This window comes from Dipodomys merriami, unplaced genomic scaffold, assembly GCF_024711535.1.
Source record: "Dipodomys merriami isolate MVZ:Mamm:240054 unplaced genomic scaffold, mDipMer1.0.p SCAF_3, whole genome shotgun sequence".
Lineage (NCBI taxonomy): Eukaryota > Metazoa > Chordata > Mammalia > Rodentia > Heteromyidae > Dipodomys > Dipodomys merriami.
Genome location: NW_027204492.1, coordinates 99,488,182 through 99,509,544, shown reverse-complemented (window position 1 = coordinate 99,509,544; position 21,363 = coordinate 99,488,182). Strand labels below are relative to the sequence as shown.

Genomic DNA, 21,363 nt, shown 5'->3' with positions numbered 1-21,363 from the left:
CATAAACACTTAATGTGCATGACCTATCTGAAAGAAATGCTGGTAACAGAATGAAAAATGGAGAAATGAAAGGAAGAGAGGTTATAAGAACATATTTAATAACCCCAGCAACCATTGTTAGTGAATAGTTTATTCCTATTGGAGAGCTCTTGGTGCCAACTTTCTCAAGGTAATCCCATTCAATGGTGAGAAAAGTAGTGGTGTGCATGCCTCATCTTCCATCATTTGTTGAAAGCTGCTGGGAAATGTTAATTTCTTAGTATTTGAAGCCTGACACAGAAGTGGGAAAGAGGAAATCAGTGGCCAAACAAAACTTTCAGGTGAAGAAACATAAGATTTTACACGTAGAATTTGGGTCTTTGATATAATGTTGAGAATCTGGAGAAATGGTGGAACATGTAAAAAATGAGTCATAAGGGGGCTGGGAAGGTGGCTTAGTGGTAGAGCGCTTGCCTTGCATGCATGAGGCCCTGGGTTCGATTCCTCAGCACCACATAAGCAAAAAGAAAAAAGCCGGAAGTGGTGCTGTGACTCAGGTGGTAGAGTGCTAACCTTGAGCTGAAGAGCTGAGGGACAGCGCCCAGGCCCAGAGTTCAGGCCCCACGACCAGACCCCCCCAAAAAAAAATGGACCATAAAATGACTTTATATTTTTTCATCATATCCATCCTACTCTTTGGATTTAATATCACAAGGCCTTGAAAATATACAGTATAATGGCAAATTAAAGTTGTTCTGAATATAAAATACCTGCCTTCTCTGATTCTAATTTTATTCATTGAACACTTTAGTTCTTTTCCTAAATTAATTGATATTTTTGGCATTGCTGAGCATAGGTTTTGTTTCTGTGGAAATCATATTTTGACTGTAGTAATTATAGTATTATCAACAACTTTGACAACTATTACTCAATGAGATTGTGCTTTTCTATGCAAAATCAGCCATGCCACCGTGCTTTGTGATTGGATCTGTAATGAAATCCTCAGGCATGTCATTTGTGATCTCTATATTAGACACCAGCAAGCTGGGAATCTTAAGTAGATGACTCTGAGGGTTACATTTTTTCTTTCTCATGCTTTAATCAAGTCATTTTCAAATGCTCTATGAGGTGAGAAAGGAACATGTAGTAGGTCCAGTAAATGCAATCATAATTTGTTCAAGATATAGAAAACCCTTACACCTGTTTAAATATTCAAAATTGGATCAATTTTTAGACCTTCATAATGATTTTTTTAAATAAAATCTGGCTTAGATAGTGGGGATAGTTCAAAAACATTGAACTGTTGACTGTATGGAAAAATTGTATTATTCCAGGTAGAAATGAGGAAAGGAGGTCATAATTAATTCCTGATTGGAAGTAGGAAGTAAAATGATTGCTATGGTTTAGACAAAACCTCATGAAAATAATGGTCCTGTTTGCTTTCTTTTCTTGCATCTAACTTTAATGTGCTCATATACCTATTGTTAACAATATGTTTTATCAATGATTCTCTTAGCATGGATCCAATCTGGAACTTATCTCTTGGCTTAATCTGGAAACCTGTTGGAACTGAATCCCAAATTACACAAGTGGGAGTCAGTCATCTTAAACAACTACTACAGGTGGTACTGAAGGAAACCCAAATATAAGAAATAACTACCCTAGTAACTACAAAAAAAATCTATTTAAGCTGGGTGCTGGTGGCTCACATGGGTAATCCTAGATACTCAGGACTGTAGGATTGTGGTTCAAAGCTAGCCTGGGTAAGAAAATCCATGAGACTCTTATCTCCAATTAACTACCAAAAAACCAGAAGTGATGCTATGGCTCAAAGTGGTAGAGCACTAGCCTTCTGCAAAAGAGCTCAGGGACAGTACCCCGGGCCCTGAGTCCAAAAATGTATTCATATATTTGCTATTTTATCATATGTGTAAGTTCGCTGAGCTCTGGGATGAACAGTCACAAAGCTGTGAAAAATTAAAAGAAGTAAAACAGCTATGATTGAAATTTAGATATTGAAAAAGTTTTATTATCAACCTTTAGCATATAATTACTGACATCTCCAAAAGAGCTTTGAAATTCAACATTAGTTATCAAACAGTTCCATCAGTTTCTTTATGACAACAGAAAAGTTTTGTTCATGAGAGGAAAATGAGTTATCAAAACAGTCCTGTTATTTTCAAGTAAAAAATGGGGAAGAAAATAAACAGATGGGGTGTCTACTTTTTTCAGAGTAAATCAGAGAGAAATGTCAAGGTAGGTCTGTTTGTATTTTCTAGCAATAAAGTAAATTTGCTTCAGAATGAATACAAGTGGAAGTCTTCGTAAGGTACTCTCCAAGTACTAAAAGTGCACTAAAAGTCATTTCTTGACTGTTAAGCAGAAAACTTAAGAACTTCCTGATAGTCCCTTAACTCATGTTGCTAGAACCTGCCTGGATATTCCTCTTTCCAATAATTTCTTCTCTGCACCAAACTTGTAACTATAATTACAATTATTAGATCAATTGTTTAAACAATATAATAAATATGGAAAATTGGTTGGACCATTCATTTCAAGAATTATTTTCAAAGTTGTATGATTTCAGGCTTCTGTATCTGACTAGATGCTCAACACCTCAAAAAGATAGCCAGAAGAGAGACTGAGCCAAAGAAACCAGGGATAAAGCTGAACAAGTATGGCTTCCAATGATCTGTTCCAGGATCTGAGGTAATGGTTTCATAGAACTAGGAGAGGGAATAATAACAGGTCTTCTGGGAGCTGAGATGTGTCAGGAAAGGTCACATGGGTGGCACACAGTTTACAATTCATAAGGAAAATAATGAATTGCTGGAATGTATGAGTTCTGCCTGGGATGGGGGTAAAGAGTGGGAGTAGAGTGAAAGGAGAGGGTGAAGGAGGGTAAATACACTCATGTATGAAAATAGGACAATGAAGCTTGCTGAGACTGGTTTGGGAAAGTAGAAGGGAAGATAAGGGACGGTAATAGAAAGGGGATGATTATGACCATATATATTATATGCATATATGGACATGTCAAAATGAAGCCCTCTCCTACTGCTAATTGATGCCAAAATAAAAACATGTGGAAAATGGAAACACTCAAAATGAGATGGAAAGAAATACCTTCAATCTTTTCTATTAGTTTTAACAGAGATAAAGCTTGTGAGAATAGTTTATTTGAACTACCTATAGATTTCTGCATGGGTAATATTTTCTCATGATTCAGATTCCTCATATTAAAGTTATTTCTTCACAATTGCCTTACAATCAAACTTCTAAAATATCATCTCACCATACCTACTATCTGCCCTCCAAATAATCATCTTTCAATAATGATTTAACCAGATTTCATTATAATTCAGTAACTACAGTGGTATCATTCACTCATCAAAAAATATTTATTTTCTACTCACTGTATACCAAATACCTCACTGAATATATATAACATCTATTTATATATACACACTCACTGAATATAGTGGTAAAATAATTACCTGCTTTGAGTTTAGTGGTAAACTTAGTTCTTTATATCCAAAGCTAATATCACCAGATAAAATATTTACTACATCCTAGTTCTAAAAAAATCTTCCTTAAGCCACCAAATAAACACAGCATTTGAGTATATGAAAAGGCTCAAAACCAAATTTTTTCCGTTTGGATGAAAATTTGTAATTAGTTAATAAGAACAGCCAATTCTACTTTCTGGGTTGAATAATTTCCAGAGAATAATTTTTCTACTTGTGTTTACCAATATTTTTTACTTGTATTGTCATGCAGTAATTAAGTTTAGCATTTTACAGTGCCTATCAAAACTTGAAGTAAAAGAAAACGTTAACCTTTACTATTACATCCAAAGTGTAGCTTTGACAGTCATATTTTTTATTTTATTTTTTATATTTTTATTTGTATTGTCATGCAGTAATTAAGTTTAGCATTTTACAGTGCCTATCAAAACGAAGTAAAAGAAAAAGTTAACCTTTACTATTACATCCAAAGTGTAGCTTTGACAGAGTCATATTTTATACAGTGTTGTATTTCTTTCCTCATTTTCATTTTAGTTGGTTTACTTTACCTTCATTTCTTCAACTGCTTTCTGTAATTCATCTGGTGTTTTATATTCAAAATCTCTCTCTAGATATTCTTCCTCAGCTTGTGTCATCCATTCATGCATCTCTGACAGATCTTTCTGTAGGCTTACAGTTTGATCCAACCCTCCTTTTAGGGCTTCCTTTCTGGCATAAACCTTCCATAAAACAAGCAAATCATGTATATTGACAGTAACAATATTTTATTATCTGATTACTGAACAGTCTCTATACAGCAGCTTATACAAAAAAGATAAAACAAGAATTAAACTTATTCACCAGAAAACTAACTCGTATTGAACCTGCCTAATTTCATGTGTGGAAATAAGATCACCCTTTACTAGGCATATTTAATAAAATGACAACTTTCCTCTATTATAATACTTTAACTATTTATTGTGGCAGTGAGTGGAAGAAAAAATATTTAGATGCTATGTCTCAGATGGAAAAGGAATTTTATCAAAAAAAGGAAAACAAATATTTTGTGATCTTTGTTATCGTTTATGATATTAAATATCTGACCATTTAAATAATCATTTAAATATAAGAATTCTCATATAAATTGAATTTTAAAATACAGTTAGGTAATTAATAGAAAACATGTATCCATATAACATGCATATTTTATATACACATGTGGTATAGAGTGCCATATATAATGTCTATGCATGTAAAGGATAATCCAATATCATTAATGAATACAAACTAAAATCAATGTATTTTCATACATAATATAGGCGAAATATTTTAATGAATATGCTGTTTGTTACAGACACAGGAAAACAATTTTTCATACCTGTAGAGCAACATACCCAACAGAAACAATCCTTTATATAGTAAGTCGGTATACTTAAATGGTTTGGGTCTTAAATCTGTGTCTATTCTCATTTTTATGAATGAAACATCCCAATAAATTTTCCATGATTGCATGTAAAGTGTTCAACTTTGAAGATATCAACATGTTGGGAACAATTCCAAGTGTACTTTTAGGGGAGAAATGAATAAAGTATAATACATATATACTATGTAATATTGTATATCACTAGTATGCCTGTATTGAAATGAGAAGGTGATCCAATATATAACTATAAGTTTAAAATAAACTGCTAAGCAATGTCCGTGGTTTACTGCAATTGCTCACTTTTTAAAATAATGCATGAAAATTTTATACAATGGAATGTACTATACATTAACCAGAAAAGTAGCAAAATATGAAAATCCTAAAACAAAACCATAAATTCTATTGACTTTTTACAAAGCACCCTGTAGTAATGTAATGATTAGAGCACTTTATTCTTACTTTCAAAAAGTCACTATTCATCTTAGGACTCAAATGTTTTTTTCCTTCTTGCTATTGTTTCTAACATATTTATAAGATATTTCTTTGTTGCTTTGTATGTCTCTACCCCATAGTATAACCCCTGTTTTCACTGTATTGGATGTTGGTATAATTTGTGGAGGGGAAGGGAAAAAACAAATTGTTTAAGTAGGGATACAGGTGGACCCATTTCAACAATGAGATGTACAAGATGTTATGTTGAAAAACGAACTTTACAACTTGGGGGGGGCGGGGGTGGAGATGGGAAGGGATGGTAAGAGGAAACAAAGGAGGAGGCAACAATGCTTGATAAGAAATGTACTCATTACCTTGCCTATATAATTGTAACCCCTCTGTACAGTATTTTCACAATAAATATAAATATATTTTTTAAGGAAGAAAAAAAAGTCACTATTCAGATAATGTAATTATTCTCTCCAGGATTAAATAGGTTTCTATATTTTAACTAAAAGATTAATTTTATTATATATAACATAAAATTTGAAGTAAAATAAAGTTCTTATGGCTTTCTTCCTAATCCCCAATATGTGTAAAACTATCATCACATTAATTTTCTTTACAATTTAAAACACAACAATGTTGGGTCTGGGAAGGTGGCTCAGTGGTAGAGCGCTAGCCTTTAGCTGAAGAACTCAGGGACAGCACCCAGGCCCCGAGTTCAGGCCCCATGACCAACAAAACAAAAAACAAAACAAAACAAAAAAACCCCACAACAATGTTGAACCTAATTATCCTAATTTGTATTTCTTTTGCTTCATGTTCCTTTGCTTGTCTACTGAAATATAAATAATAGAAAGAATGGAAATTAATTTATTTAAAGGCAAACAGAACTTGAAAGATAGCTGTAGGGTTAGTACATCAAGGAAAACTATTTTTAAGGATAGGAGTAATAGACTTATTCTCTGCTAATATTTTAGTAGACAGAAAATGTAAGAAGAAGGGGACTAGTCAATAGACCATACAATAAAATACGTTCTTAAATAAGCTATATGTTTATACATATTATATAATTTAATATCATGTACATAAGATAATGTATAGGTGTGTATTATTACTCTCCTTTCTTTCCTTTCTTTGTGGTTGATTAAGTTGTCCTTTTATTTTAGAAATGTTTATAATTTTATATTTTTATTTGAATATATCAGCTTTGCAATTTAAATATTTCTAACCATCTAATAGTCCCAAATTCATATATAAGGATTGTAAAATATCTTCAATAATTTTAGACATTTGGACAACTTTGTTGCTAATGATTTTTGTTTTTCCAAACACTGACATCTAGTAACAGATAATAAATTATCCTTAACCTGAGAGGATATCACATACTTATTTCTGTGTGCAGATAATGCACACATTTCATGTCCATTTCGGTAGGACTAAATTGGTATCAACAACAAAGCTCATCTTCCCTCCTTAACTCTGCCTTCCTCTTCGAGGTCTTTTGGTGAAAAAGGTTGCATGATAGTCCAGCACAATATAAAATAGATGAGGATCGGCAAATAGGATTAGAAAATGGATGAGTTCAATAGATATTTAAATCACTTCTTTGAACAACAAATTCTTTTTTAAAAAATAATTTTTTTGAATTTAAATTATATTTAAGTAGTTGTTTAAAGGGATTTCAATTCAATATGTAATTTATGAGTACAATGCACCTTGGAAACAACACATTATTAATACATATTACAAGAACTGAAGTTTAACCAAGGGCATTTTTAAGACTGAGGTTTTTAGCCAAGCGCCAAGCACATGCCTGTAATCTGAGCTACTCAGGAGGCTAAGATCTGAGGATCACAGTTCAAAGCCAGCTTGAGCAAGAAAGTCCCTGAAACTCTTATATCCAATTAACCACCAAAAAAAACCAGAAGTTGGCCCTGTAGGCCAAGTCTTGTCTTGAGTTGAAGAGCTGAGGGACAGTGCCCAGGCCCAGAGTTTAAGCCCCTGACAGACAAAAATAAATAAGTAAATAAATAAAAAGAAGAACTGAGATTCTTGAAAACTTATACCTCCATACATTATAAAAATATTGTAGCTTCAGTAACATTGTTGACTTTATATATTTTTTTCTTTTTCACTGTTGCTTTTTTCTTTGCTCTAAATAAATTGGTGACATGCTTTCTTGTCACCCATTAAGAGTATTCAAAAAATTAACTTTTACACAGGTCTTGCAAAAATATCAGCAGCAGGCTCCATTTTTGTAAGTAATAACTTTTTTTCCCCCTGAGCAACTCTTTGAGCACTGACTTAACTCCAGAAGAATGCAAGCTTGCTGACCCAAGGCCATTTCATCTGTGAGTTAATAGAACTGTTAAGCATTTGTCAGTGACTATGTTAGCTGGAAAGACAGGCCTTGACTTTTACTTTCCTAAATTCTTTCCTTCTTCAGATTTAGCATTTGCCTTTTGGTATTATTTCTTTCAATGTGGAAAGGTTACTTAGAAATAACCAAAGACCAACTGCCTCTAAAACTTATAAATAAAAACTCTCAGTAACTTCAAGAAAGGTATTGATGAATTTTAAGCTAATTACTGCTTTAGGTCAAAAATTTATCTTCTAAACAAAATGTATCTGCTATATGCTATTGGTGAACATAATGTTTTATTTTCCATAATGCAATCTTGAAATTCAAAAACAAATCTACAAAATTATTCTGCTAAGCTGGGCACTGGTGGCTCACGCCTGTAATCATAGCCACTCAGGAGCCTGAGATCTGAAGATCACAGCTCAAAGCCAACCCGTGCAGGAAAGTTCATGAGACTCTGATCTCAAATAAACCACCAGAAAACCGGAAGTGTCACTGTGACTCAAGTGGTAGGGCACTAGCCTTGAGCTGAAGAACTGAGGGACAGCGCCCAGGCCCAGAGTTCAACCCCCACCATAAACAACACCAACTGTATATATATATATATATATATATATATATATATATATATATATATATATGTGTGTGTGTGTGTGTGTGTGTATATATATATATATATATATATTCTGCTGAATAAAATAAAGAATTCAGATGTGAATATATAACCATGACGTCTTTATTTCATTCAATTTTTAACTGTTTTTCAACCTTAATTCATTGATTAATAAGTGTTTAAGAGCCCAAACTTGGAAATCATAACCAGAAGCCAATTATGTACCATATTTATAGATAGACATATAATTTATTTCTTTCCCAAACATCCATGTGAAGCATTAGTTTTTTTCTTAACCTGATAAGTATAAATTTGTGCATCGGAAAAAATATCAATGAAAATAATGCCCATGAACATAACTCCATTTTTCAATATGATGGTTGCATTTAAGATCAGTTTAAAGCCCTAATAACAAAATTATATATCACTAAGGAATGTACTACTAAAATATTTCTACATGTTAAACATTAATTTGTTTAAACAAACTGTACTTGAGAACCTCAATAAAGCTTTAAATAATGATAATCATAAAAGGAGATATGAAAAAATGTTAATTAATTAAATTGAGCAAACCACTATGAAAGATATCTGATCATACCTGTCGGCACATGTGATCCCACTGAGTGTTAAGTTCTCTGAGTTCAATTTCGAGTCTGGAGGCAAACTCTGGTTCCGCTTCACTCTTTATTTTCTGCCCACCTTCATTGACACTGTTTAGACTTGGGTGGATTGTCTGAATATCATTGACTAAAAGCTAAGGGAATAATATAATTTAACTTGACAGAAAAAGTTACCAATACATATTATAAATGCAACTTATATAGGAAACATATATCTACTACTATAATAGTAGATATCAATTTTATGCTTTAAAATAGAGAACTACAAATAGCTAAAGTTATAGATGGTTGCATAGTCTCAACAAAATCAATGCTTTTTATGTTCTGAGTGCAGTTGGAAATTATGTAGTTTATCTCAAACAAAATGCAGAATACATGAAATGTTTCTTGTTAAAATGTGTGAAATTATTAGCTTCATGCTTCACTGTGTGTAGAAGGATTTTGGTTTTCAAACATAGGATATGGCAGCTATTGTGGATAGCAAGTTGGGTAATGAAGGTTATTTGTAACACTATGCTTGAATTTGTAAAAACATAGTTCTTAAAAGAGCTAGATTATTTTATTACTACTCCAAGACAATGGTATTATGAATATCATTTTAAAAATTCATATTGTATCATATTATAGTGCATTATACAGAGGGAGATTCAGTTTGGCTAATAACAAGTGAGTGGCTCAAAGATTTCTTTAAATTGAATTGCATTTTATACTAACATTCCTATAAGGTGAGGTTTGAGGAAAAGATATGGTTTTGTTTATTGCAAATTTACTTTACCAAAGGATTTCTAAGATGGGTGCTAAATGCAACTTTTCACTGTGTAGGATCTTTAGCAGCTTCCCTGGCCTCTAAAATGTAGATGCTGGGCGGTGCTTCTATCCCCTACAACCCACAACACAAATACACCATAGTATGATAGCAAAATGTGTCTCAAGATATTGCAGACTGTAATATGGGTGAATTAATGCTCTAACCAAATAATATTATTCATAGGAAAGTCTTCATAGGAAAGGAATCATATGAAAGTCTTACTCTGCACTGTTTTAACTGTTTTTTCAGAATTTCAGAATCCCCTAGGGCAGGCCATTCCTCCTTCAGGAAAACATCAACTTCAGCCATCCATTTCTTCAGGGTTTTTATGTGATTCTGAAATGAGACCCATTTTAAAGCATTATGAGTTGCTGATTGCTCTTAACACAGTTCATCATGATGATATGTCTAAACACAAGCTCAGAAACAATTCCCATGATTGAAGGATGTCTCTAAGTAACTCTTCAGGAAAAGAATACTCTTACAGAGGCTGCATTTTTATGGTCTACTGTATGAGCATTGGCGTATGAAGTCTGCTATTGTTAAAAATAAAAAATTACTACCAAATGTGGTTTTATGAGGTTCCTCTTGAGAACATTAAATCACATCCCTCTCTAGAGAAATTTTAAGTTACAAAACAACTCATGATAATACTAACAATGTGCCCTTACAGTACATAAAACAAACTATGAACAATAAACTCAATGTAATGGTGTCTTTATAGCCTCCCTAAACCCCAACTTCTACAAATTGTTTTCTCCAGTTGACAGTTCAAATAGTCCTTTCCATTGGAAATATTCCCATCAAGATCATCTTTAAGGGGAAGATCTTGTTCTTAATTTCTTATTTCTCTGACTAGTTGAAAAAGAAATGACTCAAAAGAAAAAATAATAGCCAGGCCAAAATGGTCACTTTTTTAAGTCATTTATGAATAGCCAAGTATCTCCCATTACTCATTTTCTGTATTACTTTCAAAAATATTTCTATTATTTTCCAATAGTTATACGAAGGTGTTGCCATTTGACAAAGTAATTTAAGAACACACTACATCTTGATCAAAGTCACTACTTCCAACATTGTTCACCCACACCTCCCAACCCACCCCTTTTTCAAAGTGGGGTAAAAATGTTGATGTAATAATGCAGATCATGATGCACTTTGTACATAAACTGCTTTGATAAATGTCAAGTATTTCAATACATATCCTGTATTAATTGTTTCAGTTTTTTATTCTTGTTCAAGTGTGTACTTGTGACTTCTTCAGCTTTATACCACCTAACTAGTCTACATGTTTTATTTCCTTCTTCCTAATCCATTTGTTATTTAACATGTGTTTCTGCAAAAGCTTCCCCTTTAATATGATTCACAGTAAGAATTTTAAAAGTATTTGGGTAAGACTCCCATCATCTTATTGATATGGCTCAAAGCTAGTTTTGCATTTCTTCCATCTCTCTTTCTACTTCAGTATTTTTCTGCTTACTGTAATAGAGTTATTGCTCCACATTGAAAGCAGCAATCTTATCCTCCCCTCCTGTTCTTTTCTTTTTCTTTTTCTTTTGCCAGTCGTAGGGCCTGAACTCTGGGCCTGGGTGTTGTCCTTCAGCTCCTTAGCTCAAGGCTAGTGCTCTACCACTTGAGCCACAGCACCATTTCTGTCATTTTCTGCTTATGTGGTGCTGAAGAATCGAACCCAGGGTCTCATGCATTCAAGGCAAGCACTCTACCACTGAGGCACCTTCCCAACCCCTCCTGTTTGTTTCTTAATGGAGACGATGTTTATAATCACACAAGTGTAATTATAGCTCTTCATTTCAAAACACTGATAATTCTCTATTTTTGTTATTGCTATTGCTGCTTAGCTCTTGACTATTCATGACAACTCTCAGACCACTTTTCCAACCCTATTTTTATGAATTAATCTTCAAAAGTACACATTTTCTCTTAATATTCAATTTCTTGTAGTGAATTGAATATACTTCTTACTTTGACAAGACCTCTATTTTTTTTTTTTTACTAAATTCCATTTGTTCAAAGTGAAGCTGAGATAACTTTTGTTCCAATAACCTTTCATAAACCTTTTCTCTGTTGATGGTGGATCCCTTTTCTGTCTAGTTATAATTTACACATCTACTTATTGTGTTAGGCTGAAATAGACATTATTTTCATCAAAAACAATCATGAAATAATAATTAGGATTTGTTAATATATTTACATAATATGATGCAAAAGAAATGTCAGATATGAAATTGTTTAGCATGTGACATGAAGATTATCCTCTATCATCTGTCCAGGTATAATGTAATTCATGTGATTGCAGGGGCCTTTTTAATGGTAAGAAACAAAGGAGGAGGCTACAATGCTTGATAAGAAATGTACTCATTATCTTGCCCATGTAATTGTAACTCCTCTGTACAGTATTTTCACAATAAAAAAAGAACAGGTAGAGAGTGGATAAAGGAAGAAGAGAGACAGAGATAGTGCCACATAGACACATTGTCACTGGAATGTGCTGCGCTCTTTGCTCTAAATATCTGTTATTGAGTCAATCATTAACCAAGCAACTTCTATAGCTTTCAGAACCTAAAAAATGACAACAGATTTTCTCTTAAAGCCTCCAGAAGGAATACAACCCTACTGGCACCTTGACATTTAACTCATGGAAAATGATTTTGAACTTCTGACCTCCAATACTGTAAGATAGTGAAATTGTATTTGGAGCCATTAAATATACAGTAATGTCTTTCAACAGCAATAGGAAACTAATACACCTATCTTTCTCTTTCAATTGAATGGGGGCTTACTTATAGTGAGAGCCATGTAACCACACATTTTGGTCACAGGTCTTGATAAATGTGTTTTCATACATTCTAGATCATGTACACATTTTTAAAACTATATGAAAACTCCTATGTTGTTCTTTATAGAATGTTTTAAGACAGTTTATTATTTTAGATCGGAAAAAATAAGTATAACAACTTAGTAGTTAGACTAGAATTTAAATCTATTGCCTTTCCATCGTTTTGAAGTTTCTTTCTCAACACTAATATATTTCATAGCAATTAGCCAACCAAGTAACAATACTTATATGACTATGTCATTCAGACTTTTGGGAATGTTATTATTAGTTTGTGATTTTTTTAACCTAGGTGATTATTAGCATGGAAGGACTATTTCATACACATTAATTTACAAAAAGTCCATATGAGAGAAAGATGGAGGGAGTAACTCTGATCTAGAGGCATTGTACACATAAACTGACATGTTAAATGAAAATTATTTTGCACAACTATTTGGAGAAAGCAACAAAAATTAAAAATAGATTAAAAGAAAAAGAAAAGAAAAATGTTTCCTCAAAAATGAATCCTGCTTGAAGAAAGAGGTGGGCTAAAAGCAAAATAAAATACAGTAATTAAATCATATGCCAAATGGTATCTATATCCCAAACTCAGGAAAAATTTATATTGATTTCAAAAATTACTATGCTAAACATATTTAAATCCTAATGGAATTAATGAGAAGCATCAAATTGGTTGTTAAGAAAATCTAAGAAACGGCACTCTTAATTACCCTTTTCCCTAGAGAAATAGGCAAATCATGCTCCCTAGGAAAGACATATGTTTTGATATCTTATCCAAGACATTGAATGATTCCGGTTTCAAATATCTACATACCTTTAAGTTTTACTTTAGATTGTTAAATAGAGAGTAAATGAATTGCACACAGACACATTCACATGTACACGTGTGCATGTACATGCATGCACACACACATTCACAGGCACACACACAAAGCCAAACCTGTGATTACCTGAATTTTTCTAAGTTTATTCATTTGCTCCTCTAGCTTCTGACAGTGTTCCACCAGCTGAGAAGAAAGCTTCTTCCAGCGACCCTCAATATCTTCAAATTCTAATTGATACCTCTTGCTAATTTCAGAGGGTGCTTTCTTTGACATCTCTTTCACAGTGGTGCTGAGATAGTTAAGTCCACTTTGTTGCTCTTGGAGAGAACTTTGCAAAGCCTCAAAAAATAAAAACACATTTATACTAGCTGGTACACAATTGACAAATTTTAGTTACATCAAGTGTAGCTAAAATATGACTCAAATATCTAAACAAACGAATGATTCTAATATCTGTTATAAAAAAACAACTCCAAGTGGTAATTTATCTTATAAGAATATATTGTATATTATTTAGTGTTTTTTAAATGTCTCTTTTTAAACAAATCACACCAATTTTTTAAAATATCAACTATGTTCAAAACTGAACCAAGAAAGTTCAGTATATCTAATTATATTTCATTGTGTTTACATATTTGCATTTATGGTGTAATTAATGGAGTGTAAATTAATTCCATACAGCCTGAAGTAAGATAATGTCTAACAAACCTATATAAAAATCATAACAAAACTTGAAATGTCAAATTGTTGACCCATTAATGCAAGTTAACTGAAGCTTCATTTTATTTTCCAAAAGATACCTTCTGTTTTGTAGATTTAACTGAAATTTCAGGAAAATTTTAAGAGAAATTATAAAGTTCATTATATAATTACCCTGCATACAACATGCAAGTGGTTATGACAGAATGCTTATCTTTAGATTTCACCAACTCCATGTTTTAGCTATCACTTTATGATTATAAATTAACACATAGTTGAGAAGAATAAAAGAAATCTACTTATAACTGTTAAGATTTTATTTAAATGTAAAATTCATTTTTCTATACATAACTAAGTATCTAACACTGATTAAGTTATTTGCACACATAGGATTATATTTTCTTTTCTAATGGGATATAAATCATCTAATATTTCACCAATCACAGAACCTTTATGGTTACTTAGGTACTTATGACTAATCTGTGGAACTAAATTTAATTTTTTACTTTTTTTTGGGGGGGGGTCCGGTCATGGGGCCTGAACTCTGGGCCTGGGCACTGTCCCTCAGCTCTTCAGCTCAAGGCTAGCGCTCTACCACTTGAGCCACAGCGCCACTTCTGACTTTTTTTTTTGCTTATGTGGTGCTGGGGAATCGAACCCAGGGCCTCAGGCATGCAAGGCAAGCACTCTACCACTGAGCCACCTTCCCAGCCCTTATTAGGCATTTTTAAAAGAAAATTTTAATGTTTTTTCTGTGAAGTTAATAACTAATTTAGCTTCCATTGTGAATTATTTTTATATTTATAAATCTTTCATCTCTATACCTCCACCTATCTATCTACCTATATCTACTTTGCACATATCTACCTGTATCTCTGAACATGTGCTGATTATTTTTATGTGACAAAATTTCATGGAATTATATTCTGCATACAAATGAATGATTTTTGTGTTATTAGAAAAATATTAGAAAATTTTTTCAGTAAAGTTTACATTCAATTTACATCAACACAGTGAGGTTTAATTCAGGTATTTTTGTATTTACAGATTAGTATTTGAAATGATATGTCACTCTTCACTTCATGATTTATAATTTGAGTTATAATTTTTCATATGTTTATTGATATCTCTTTCACAAGTTTTTTATTAAAGCTTTTCTTACTCATAGAATATAAATCTTTGGTCTCATTTTTCTGGTTAGGAAGTTCTGGTTAGGAAGACCCTCTAGTTTTATTGTTTTTAGTTATTTTTTAAATGTGCCATCCTGGACCATGAGCCTCTTATTTATGCTTTTTGCATAGCTATGGTGATATGTGTGAACCAATGCACTCAGCATTTTATTAGTTGAGATAGTTTCTCATAAACTTTTTGCCTGGAATTGTCTTCAAATATGATCCTCCTAATCTCATTCTTGGTAGTTAGGACTATAGGGATGAGTCACTGAACCTGGCTATCTTTGAGTTTATATTTAAGTTTTTGGATTTAATATGGTACCTCTGAGATAACTTTTCTAGGAGACTTTTTTCATTTTTCCCAAAATATTTATAAAAATTATCATACACGCTTTTCTTCAGTGTAAAAATTGTTTACTTCTACTTCATATTTTTATGACCTTTCTTCACACCCATGTTGCTTTACTTGTGTATTTATTAATCTGACTAGATCACAGTGCTTTAAGTATACTTTGAAATAATTAGGTCAGTATTTAAAAAACAACAATAAAAACTAAACTAAAAGACTAACTAGGTACTAGGTACTGATTGGCATTTTTGTAAAGGACATTGTCTAAATGGTATATTATGTACTTAAAATGTTTAAATAAACTTTTTGACAAGATTACATTTGAAAAGAAATAATACCTAACAAATGACTCTTGAGATTACAAGGTTAACATTTATCTTCTTAATTTAATTATGAAAATGCATATATATCATCTTAAATGTTAGATATAATTAGTAGATATATATCCATATTTTAAAAATTGAGCATAAAATTTAGACACTTGGGGATCAATAGAGAAACTATTCTAACCTCTCTTCAAATTTTTTTTCTCATATTAGTATTTTATCTTTCCTGATATAAGGCAATTATATGGTTGTATTAAAATTCAGGGTATCTGAAATGCATCACGTAAAGTATACCTCATAAATATAGCATATAATTGTTTTTAATGACCTTATTTCTGTTTGTGTGTGTAATACAATAGGAAAATAAAGAAACAAAAGAATAAAATGCATATTTTGTTCAACTGATAATCCATCATTCTTCTATTACTTTAATTTCAATATTATATGTAACATCAATGAGACTTCATAAATGAGATGTGCATTATCACTTACAATATTCAAATATACACTGACCTGTAACTCCCCAAGTCTCTGTTCCATGATCTCATATTCAGTGACACTAAGTTGAGGTATAGAGAGTTTGGTTTCTGTCTGCTGAATCCATATCCCAATAGTACTCATTGTCTCCTGATAGCGCATGGGTGGCAAAGTGTCAAAAACTTCATCAAAAGGCAAAATAAAAAAGAGAAAATAATTCAATCATTCTCAACTTGTTTTTATGCTACTTATTCATAGTACTAATTTTAAGGTCTAAGAAATGCATGAAATATAGAGCATAATTGTGACAAGATAAATTAATACCTCATGTCTGGTATGTTAGGGGTCATACATATATTACATCGAATTTTCAAATCAGCTTTGCAAAATCTGTATTGCTAATTCATTTTCTAAATTCAGTAAATAAAAAAGGAGGCTATAATTGGCTAGAGTCTAAGTATGTATAATGATGAAGGCAATATATTCTCTTGTTCTGTGCCCATTTTGTTTTGACGGAAAAATGTCATTAATCTAACATCAATATTTTAAATGACAACATTTTTATAATACAACTAAAACAAGAATTTTTAAAAGTTACAATTGTTAAACTATCTCTATAAAAACAGCCAACTAATTTACTCATAATCACTCAGTATCTTCACAGTCAAAGTCACCATTACTTCCTTAGAAAAATGCACATGGTTTTGAAACACACACATCAAATAAACACACATACATATATAGGTAAATATACATATATACACATTTAAATATACACATATGTGTATGTCTAAACTTTCAAACATGTATATACAATATATGCTGAGCATAGGGGAGGAATGTATTATATATATATATACGTGTGTGTGTGTTTTTGACGCATATATACATATGAATTCAGTATCAATACTGACCATGTTCAATTAAATTAAACACAGATTGAGAATTTTACTGAGAACTGAAAACCATAAAAATAATGAACAGTTTTTAAGAACGATATAAATTCTAGAATTAGAATATGCTATTATAGTTGAAAACAATAGCTAAATGGATGGGTTTAATAACAAATTAAACAGGACAGGAAAAGGACTAAATTTAAATATAGGTCAGAAGTAAATATAATTTAAACATGAAAAGACAAATGCTATAAAGTATATTGAAATTGTCCATCATAATAGAAATATAATGCTCTTAGAATGTCGCATACATCATATTTAAAGAGATAGGGATTATTTCCCTTAACACAAAAATTCGTGTAGTCCTACTTTACATGATTATATCAAATTATATTATTTAAATATTATTATTTTACAAGATAAAGTATAAGTCTCACTTCCACATACCAATTCCCTCTTTGCTAAATGAAAATACAAGCAAGTATCTTACAAGCTATTTAATGGAATATTTACAAAGATAATTTTTTAAGTGAAGAAGAAATAGATACTATGAATATAGTAAGTGAAGGTAGACATTCAAAATGCTTCTATTTATTTGAGAGTTTTTGCCCAACTATTTAAAGAGAATTTATTTAACCTAAAAACTTCCAGAATTTTTTGAAAAACATCTGAGGTAATTTAAACATCATTTTTACTTCATATAAATAATGTCATTTATCATTAACAATTCATTGTCATTTCTCATTAACAAACATATATTTGGATGTCGAATGTCATTGATAAACAAAACAGAAGGACTTTAAAATGGTAGTGAATTCTGGAAGTATTTAATTTTGATGTAGCAAGGTTGTATTTGAGAAGACACTTGATAGTATAATCTGAAAGCAGTGACAAGGAGATGGCTACATGGATTGTAAGCTTCAGGTTGATCTAATTGAAGTCAATGTAATCATTTTAGAAATGTTTATTGCCTTTGTGGCAGTACCTGGAATAAGTGTATAGTTGAAGCTTGACAGAAACTATCTTAACCAGCTCGTTTATTCTGATAACAATTATATTAAGAGGGATTGAGTATAGAAATAATTGTTGAAATGTTGGAAATTATTAGAAGACAACAAATTTTCATTGACATCTAACAAGATTTCTTCTTGTGTTTTAAAATTACACACACACACACACACACACACACACACACACACATGGGTTTATTTAAACAATGTTACTTTGATATTAATTCTTTTTGTGTGTACAAAGGGATTTCGTGAATTGATCAGATTAATCTATTGCTCTGTCTTTTCTCTGCCTCCTCCCACTCTTTCCCTTCTTGGTTCTACAGATAAGCTATATAGCAGAAAATTAGAAACTCTGATTCTGCAGTTCAATAAACCTGGCTTTAGGCTTGGCTATTTACCAGCTTCAGCAAATTACTTCACTTCTTCCTCTCTTGGACCTCATTTACTGAAGTGAGGATAATTATACTTTAGGGAAAATAAAATGAGGTCATTCATTTATTATTCCTTAATTCAGCAAATATTTATTCAGTACTGTGAGCACCAGGAATGCAAGAGGTTACAAAAAGGTAAAACTCAGCCAGGTGTAATCCTAGCTACAGAGGAGGCTGAGATCTGAGGATCTCAGTTCAAAACTAGCTCAGGCAGGAAAGTCTGTGAAACTCACCAATTAACTACACAGAATACCGGAAGTGGCAGAGCACCTGCCTTGAGCTAAAGAACGCAGGGATAGTGTCCAGGCCCAGAGTTCAAGCCCACAACCAACAAAAAACACCAACAAACCTCATCTTTTGATACTTAAAGTACAGATGGTGAATCGAGAAAATAAGTGAATATATACTAAAGTGTTATAATAACTAAAAGGAAACCTCATATTGGTAGTAAGCTCAAACGATATAGTAACACCATTGGCTCTTACATCTCAAATTCATATTGAATTTCCTTCAAAATGATCATACAGGAAAACTAATCTTTTGGACATTCTTTTGTGTTTCAAAACTGAATTTCCAAAGATTATTTTCGATATCACCTATTGAATATTTTTTTTCCTAAATACTGTTTTCCTGGTTAAGAATGTAACTGCAACAATATTACAGAGAGTGTAGGGATTGCTGTCAGGTTAAAAAAATGGTTCAACAAATCTGCAACTCTGTAGAATATGTCATAAAATCTAGGAACACTAGATTAGTTTAGTGAAGTACTCTTAATTTGCTTCAAACTGAAGAGAAAGAAAAGTGTCTGTGTCAAATCTGAAGTACTAAAAAGCAAGTTCAGTATGATTTATTCTATCTTCTAGACAGTGGAGCACTATGGATATTATCCTCATGATCTCATCTAGGAACAGAAATAGTTCAGCTCCATCTAGGGAATTCGTTCCTCATTTTATGTAAAAATATCAGTTAACAATCTGTTTGACTTCACTGACACAATATGATAATTATATTCCAGTTAATAATCTGTTATCTTAAAAGACTTTAGGATTACTAATGATATCACTTGACCTAGACAAGATTTGTGGAAAAAATATGACTTGATGATTTACCATTTTGCCATGTATTGCTTATGAGTATTAGACTTTTGTCTCAAAGCATTACTGGACAGGTGACTATAATTCCTAGCTTCTCAGGAGAAAGAGACCTGAGGAACATGGTTTAAAGCAAACCCAGGCAGAAAGTTCATGAGACCCTTATCTCCAGTTAACCAGGAAAAAATATAGAAACAAATAAATATTAGATAAGAAAGAAACAAGAAATGGAGTTGAGGTTCAAGTGGAAGAGAACCAGCCTTCAGTGAAATAGCTCGGGTACAATGCCCAGGCTCTGAGTTCAAGCTTAAGACTGGCATAAAGAATAAAATAAAATGAAGCATAACTATAATCATTTTTAATATTGTATTGTTAAAGCACCGTTTATTAAATCTAAATACATTCGTAGTGTTTATGATAAAGGAAATATATCTGACATAATGAAAATCAGAACAAGTTGATTGTCGATTGATAGGCACGTGTTAGAAATCACTGGGAAAAATGATACAAAACAAATATGGAGAAAGGTAAAAACACTCCATTAGCTTCCTATCATTTCCTAAATTACTTAAAATATGCAAATGCATTTGTTTATTAATATAATTACTAGAAAGTTTTATGTTTCATAGATGATTCATTACATTCTCACTAGATAGCACTTACATGGAAGCTGGGTAAAGCTCCCAAGTTGATGTAAATATAAACTATCACAGTACTGACATATATTTTAATAAAAACAAGATAGAGGTGTTTTGATTTTGCTGTTTTATTTTGGTTTGGCTTTTGTTTTATTTTGAATTTTCTGTAAAACATTCTCTAGCATTAGCTTTACACTTTCAGCAATCCTATTTTTAAGGAGTCTTGTTAGATAATTTTTTTAATAAAATAGGTTTATGTTTTATGGTGTGTGTATGTGTGTGTGCGTGTGTGTGCCAGCTATAAAGGATTAACTCAGGGCTTGGGCACTGTCCTTTACGTTTTTTGTTCAACCTGGCACCCTGTCAGTGGAGTCAAAGCTCCACTTCCAGCTTTTTGGTGGTTAATTCAATGTAACAGTTTTACCAGCCTTTTGTGACCTAGCTAGTTTTGAACTATGATCCTCAGATCTCAGCCTACTGAATAAGTAGGATTACAGGTGTGAGCCACCAGTGTCTCACCATGTTTTATGTTCTAACTTGGCATTTTGCATGTTTCCAGGACTCTTTGAGATCAGAGAGCTATTCTTGTATCTCACAAAGTGAAATATATAACGGTTATTTATATATGTCTATTATAGTTGTCATTGGTAGCATTAGTAAAAACAAAAACGAAAAAACTAGAAAAAAGAAGACCATTTACTGTTTTCAAATTATAATTTTATTATTTATCTTGGGAGGGGGAGCGGGGGGAGGATGGGAAGGGATGGGATGGGGAAACAAAGGAGAAGTCTACAATGCGTGATAAGAAATGTACTCATTATCTTGCCCATGTGTAACCCCT

At 32.2% G+C, this 21,363-nt stretch overlaps 1 protein-coding gene across 9 annotated transcripts in view; it reads right to left on the bottom strand.

Moving 5' to 3' along the window:
• Dmd (dystrophin) overlaps positions 1-21,363 on the bottom strand; it is a 2,040,854-nt gene that overhangs the window by 1,283,907 nt on the left and 735,584 nt on the right. For all 9 annotated transcript variants that reach the window (XM_070040660.1, XM_070040663.1, XM_070040664.1 and 6 more), the window contains 5 exons: positions 16,490-16,635; positions 13,557-13,769; positions 9,972-10,085; positions 8,920-9,075; positions 4,055-4,225 (listed from right to left, as the gene is read on the bottom strand). In XM_070040660.1, the coding sequence (XP_069896761.1) occupies positions 4,055-4,225; positions 8,920-9,075; positions 9,972-10,085; positions 13,557-13,769; positions 16,490-16,635 (800 nt within the window). The remainder of the gene's footprint in view (positions 1-4,054; positions 4,226-8,919; positions 9,076-9,971; positions 10,086-13,556; positions 13,770-16,489; positions 16,636-21,363) is intronic.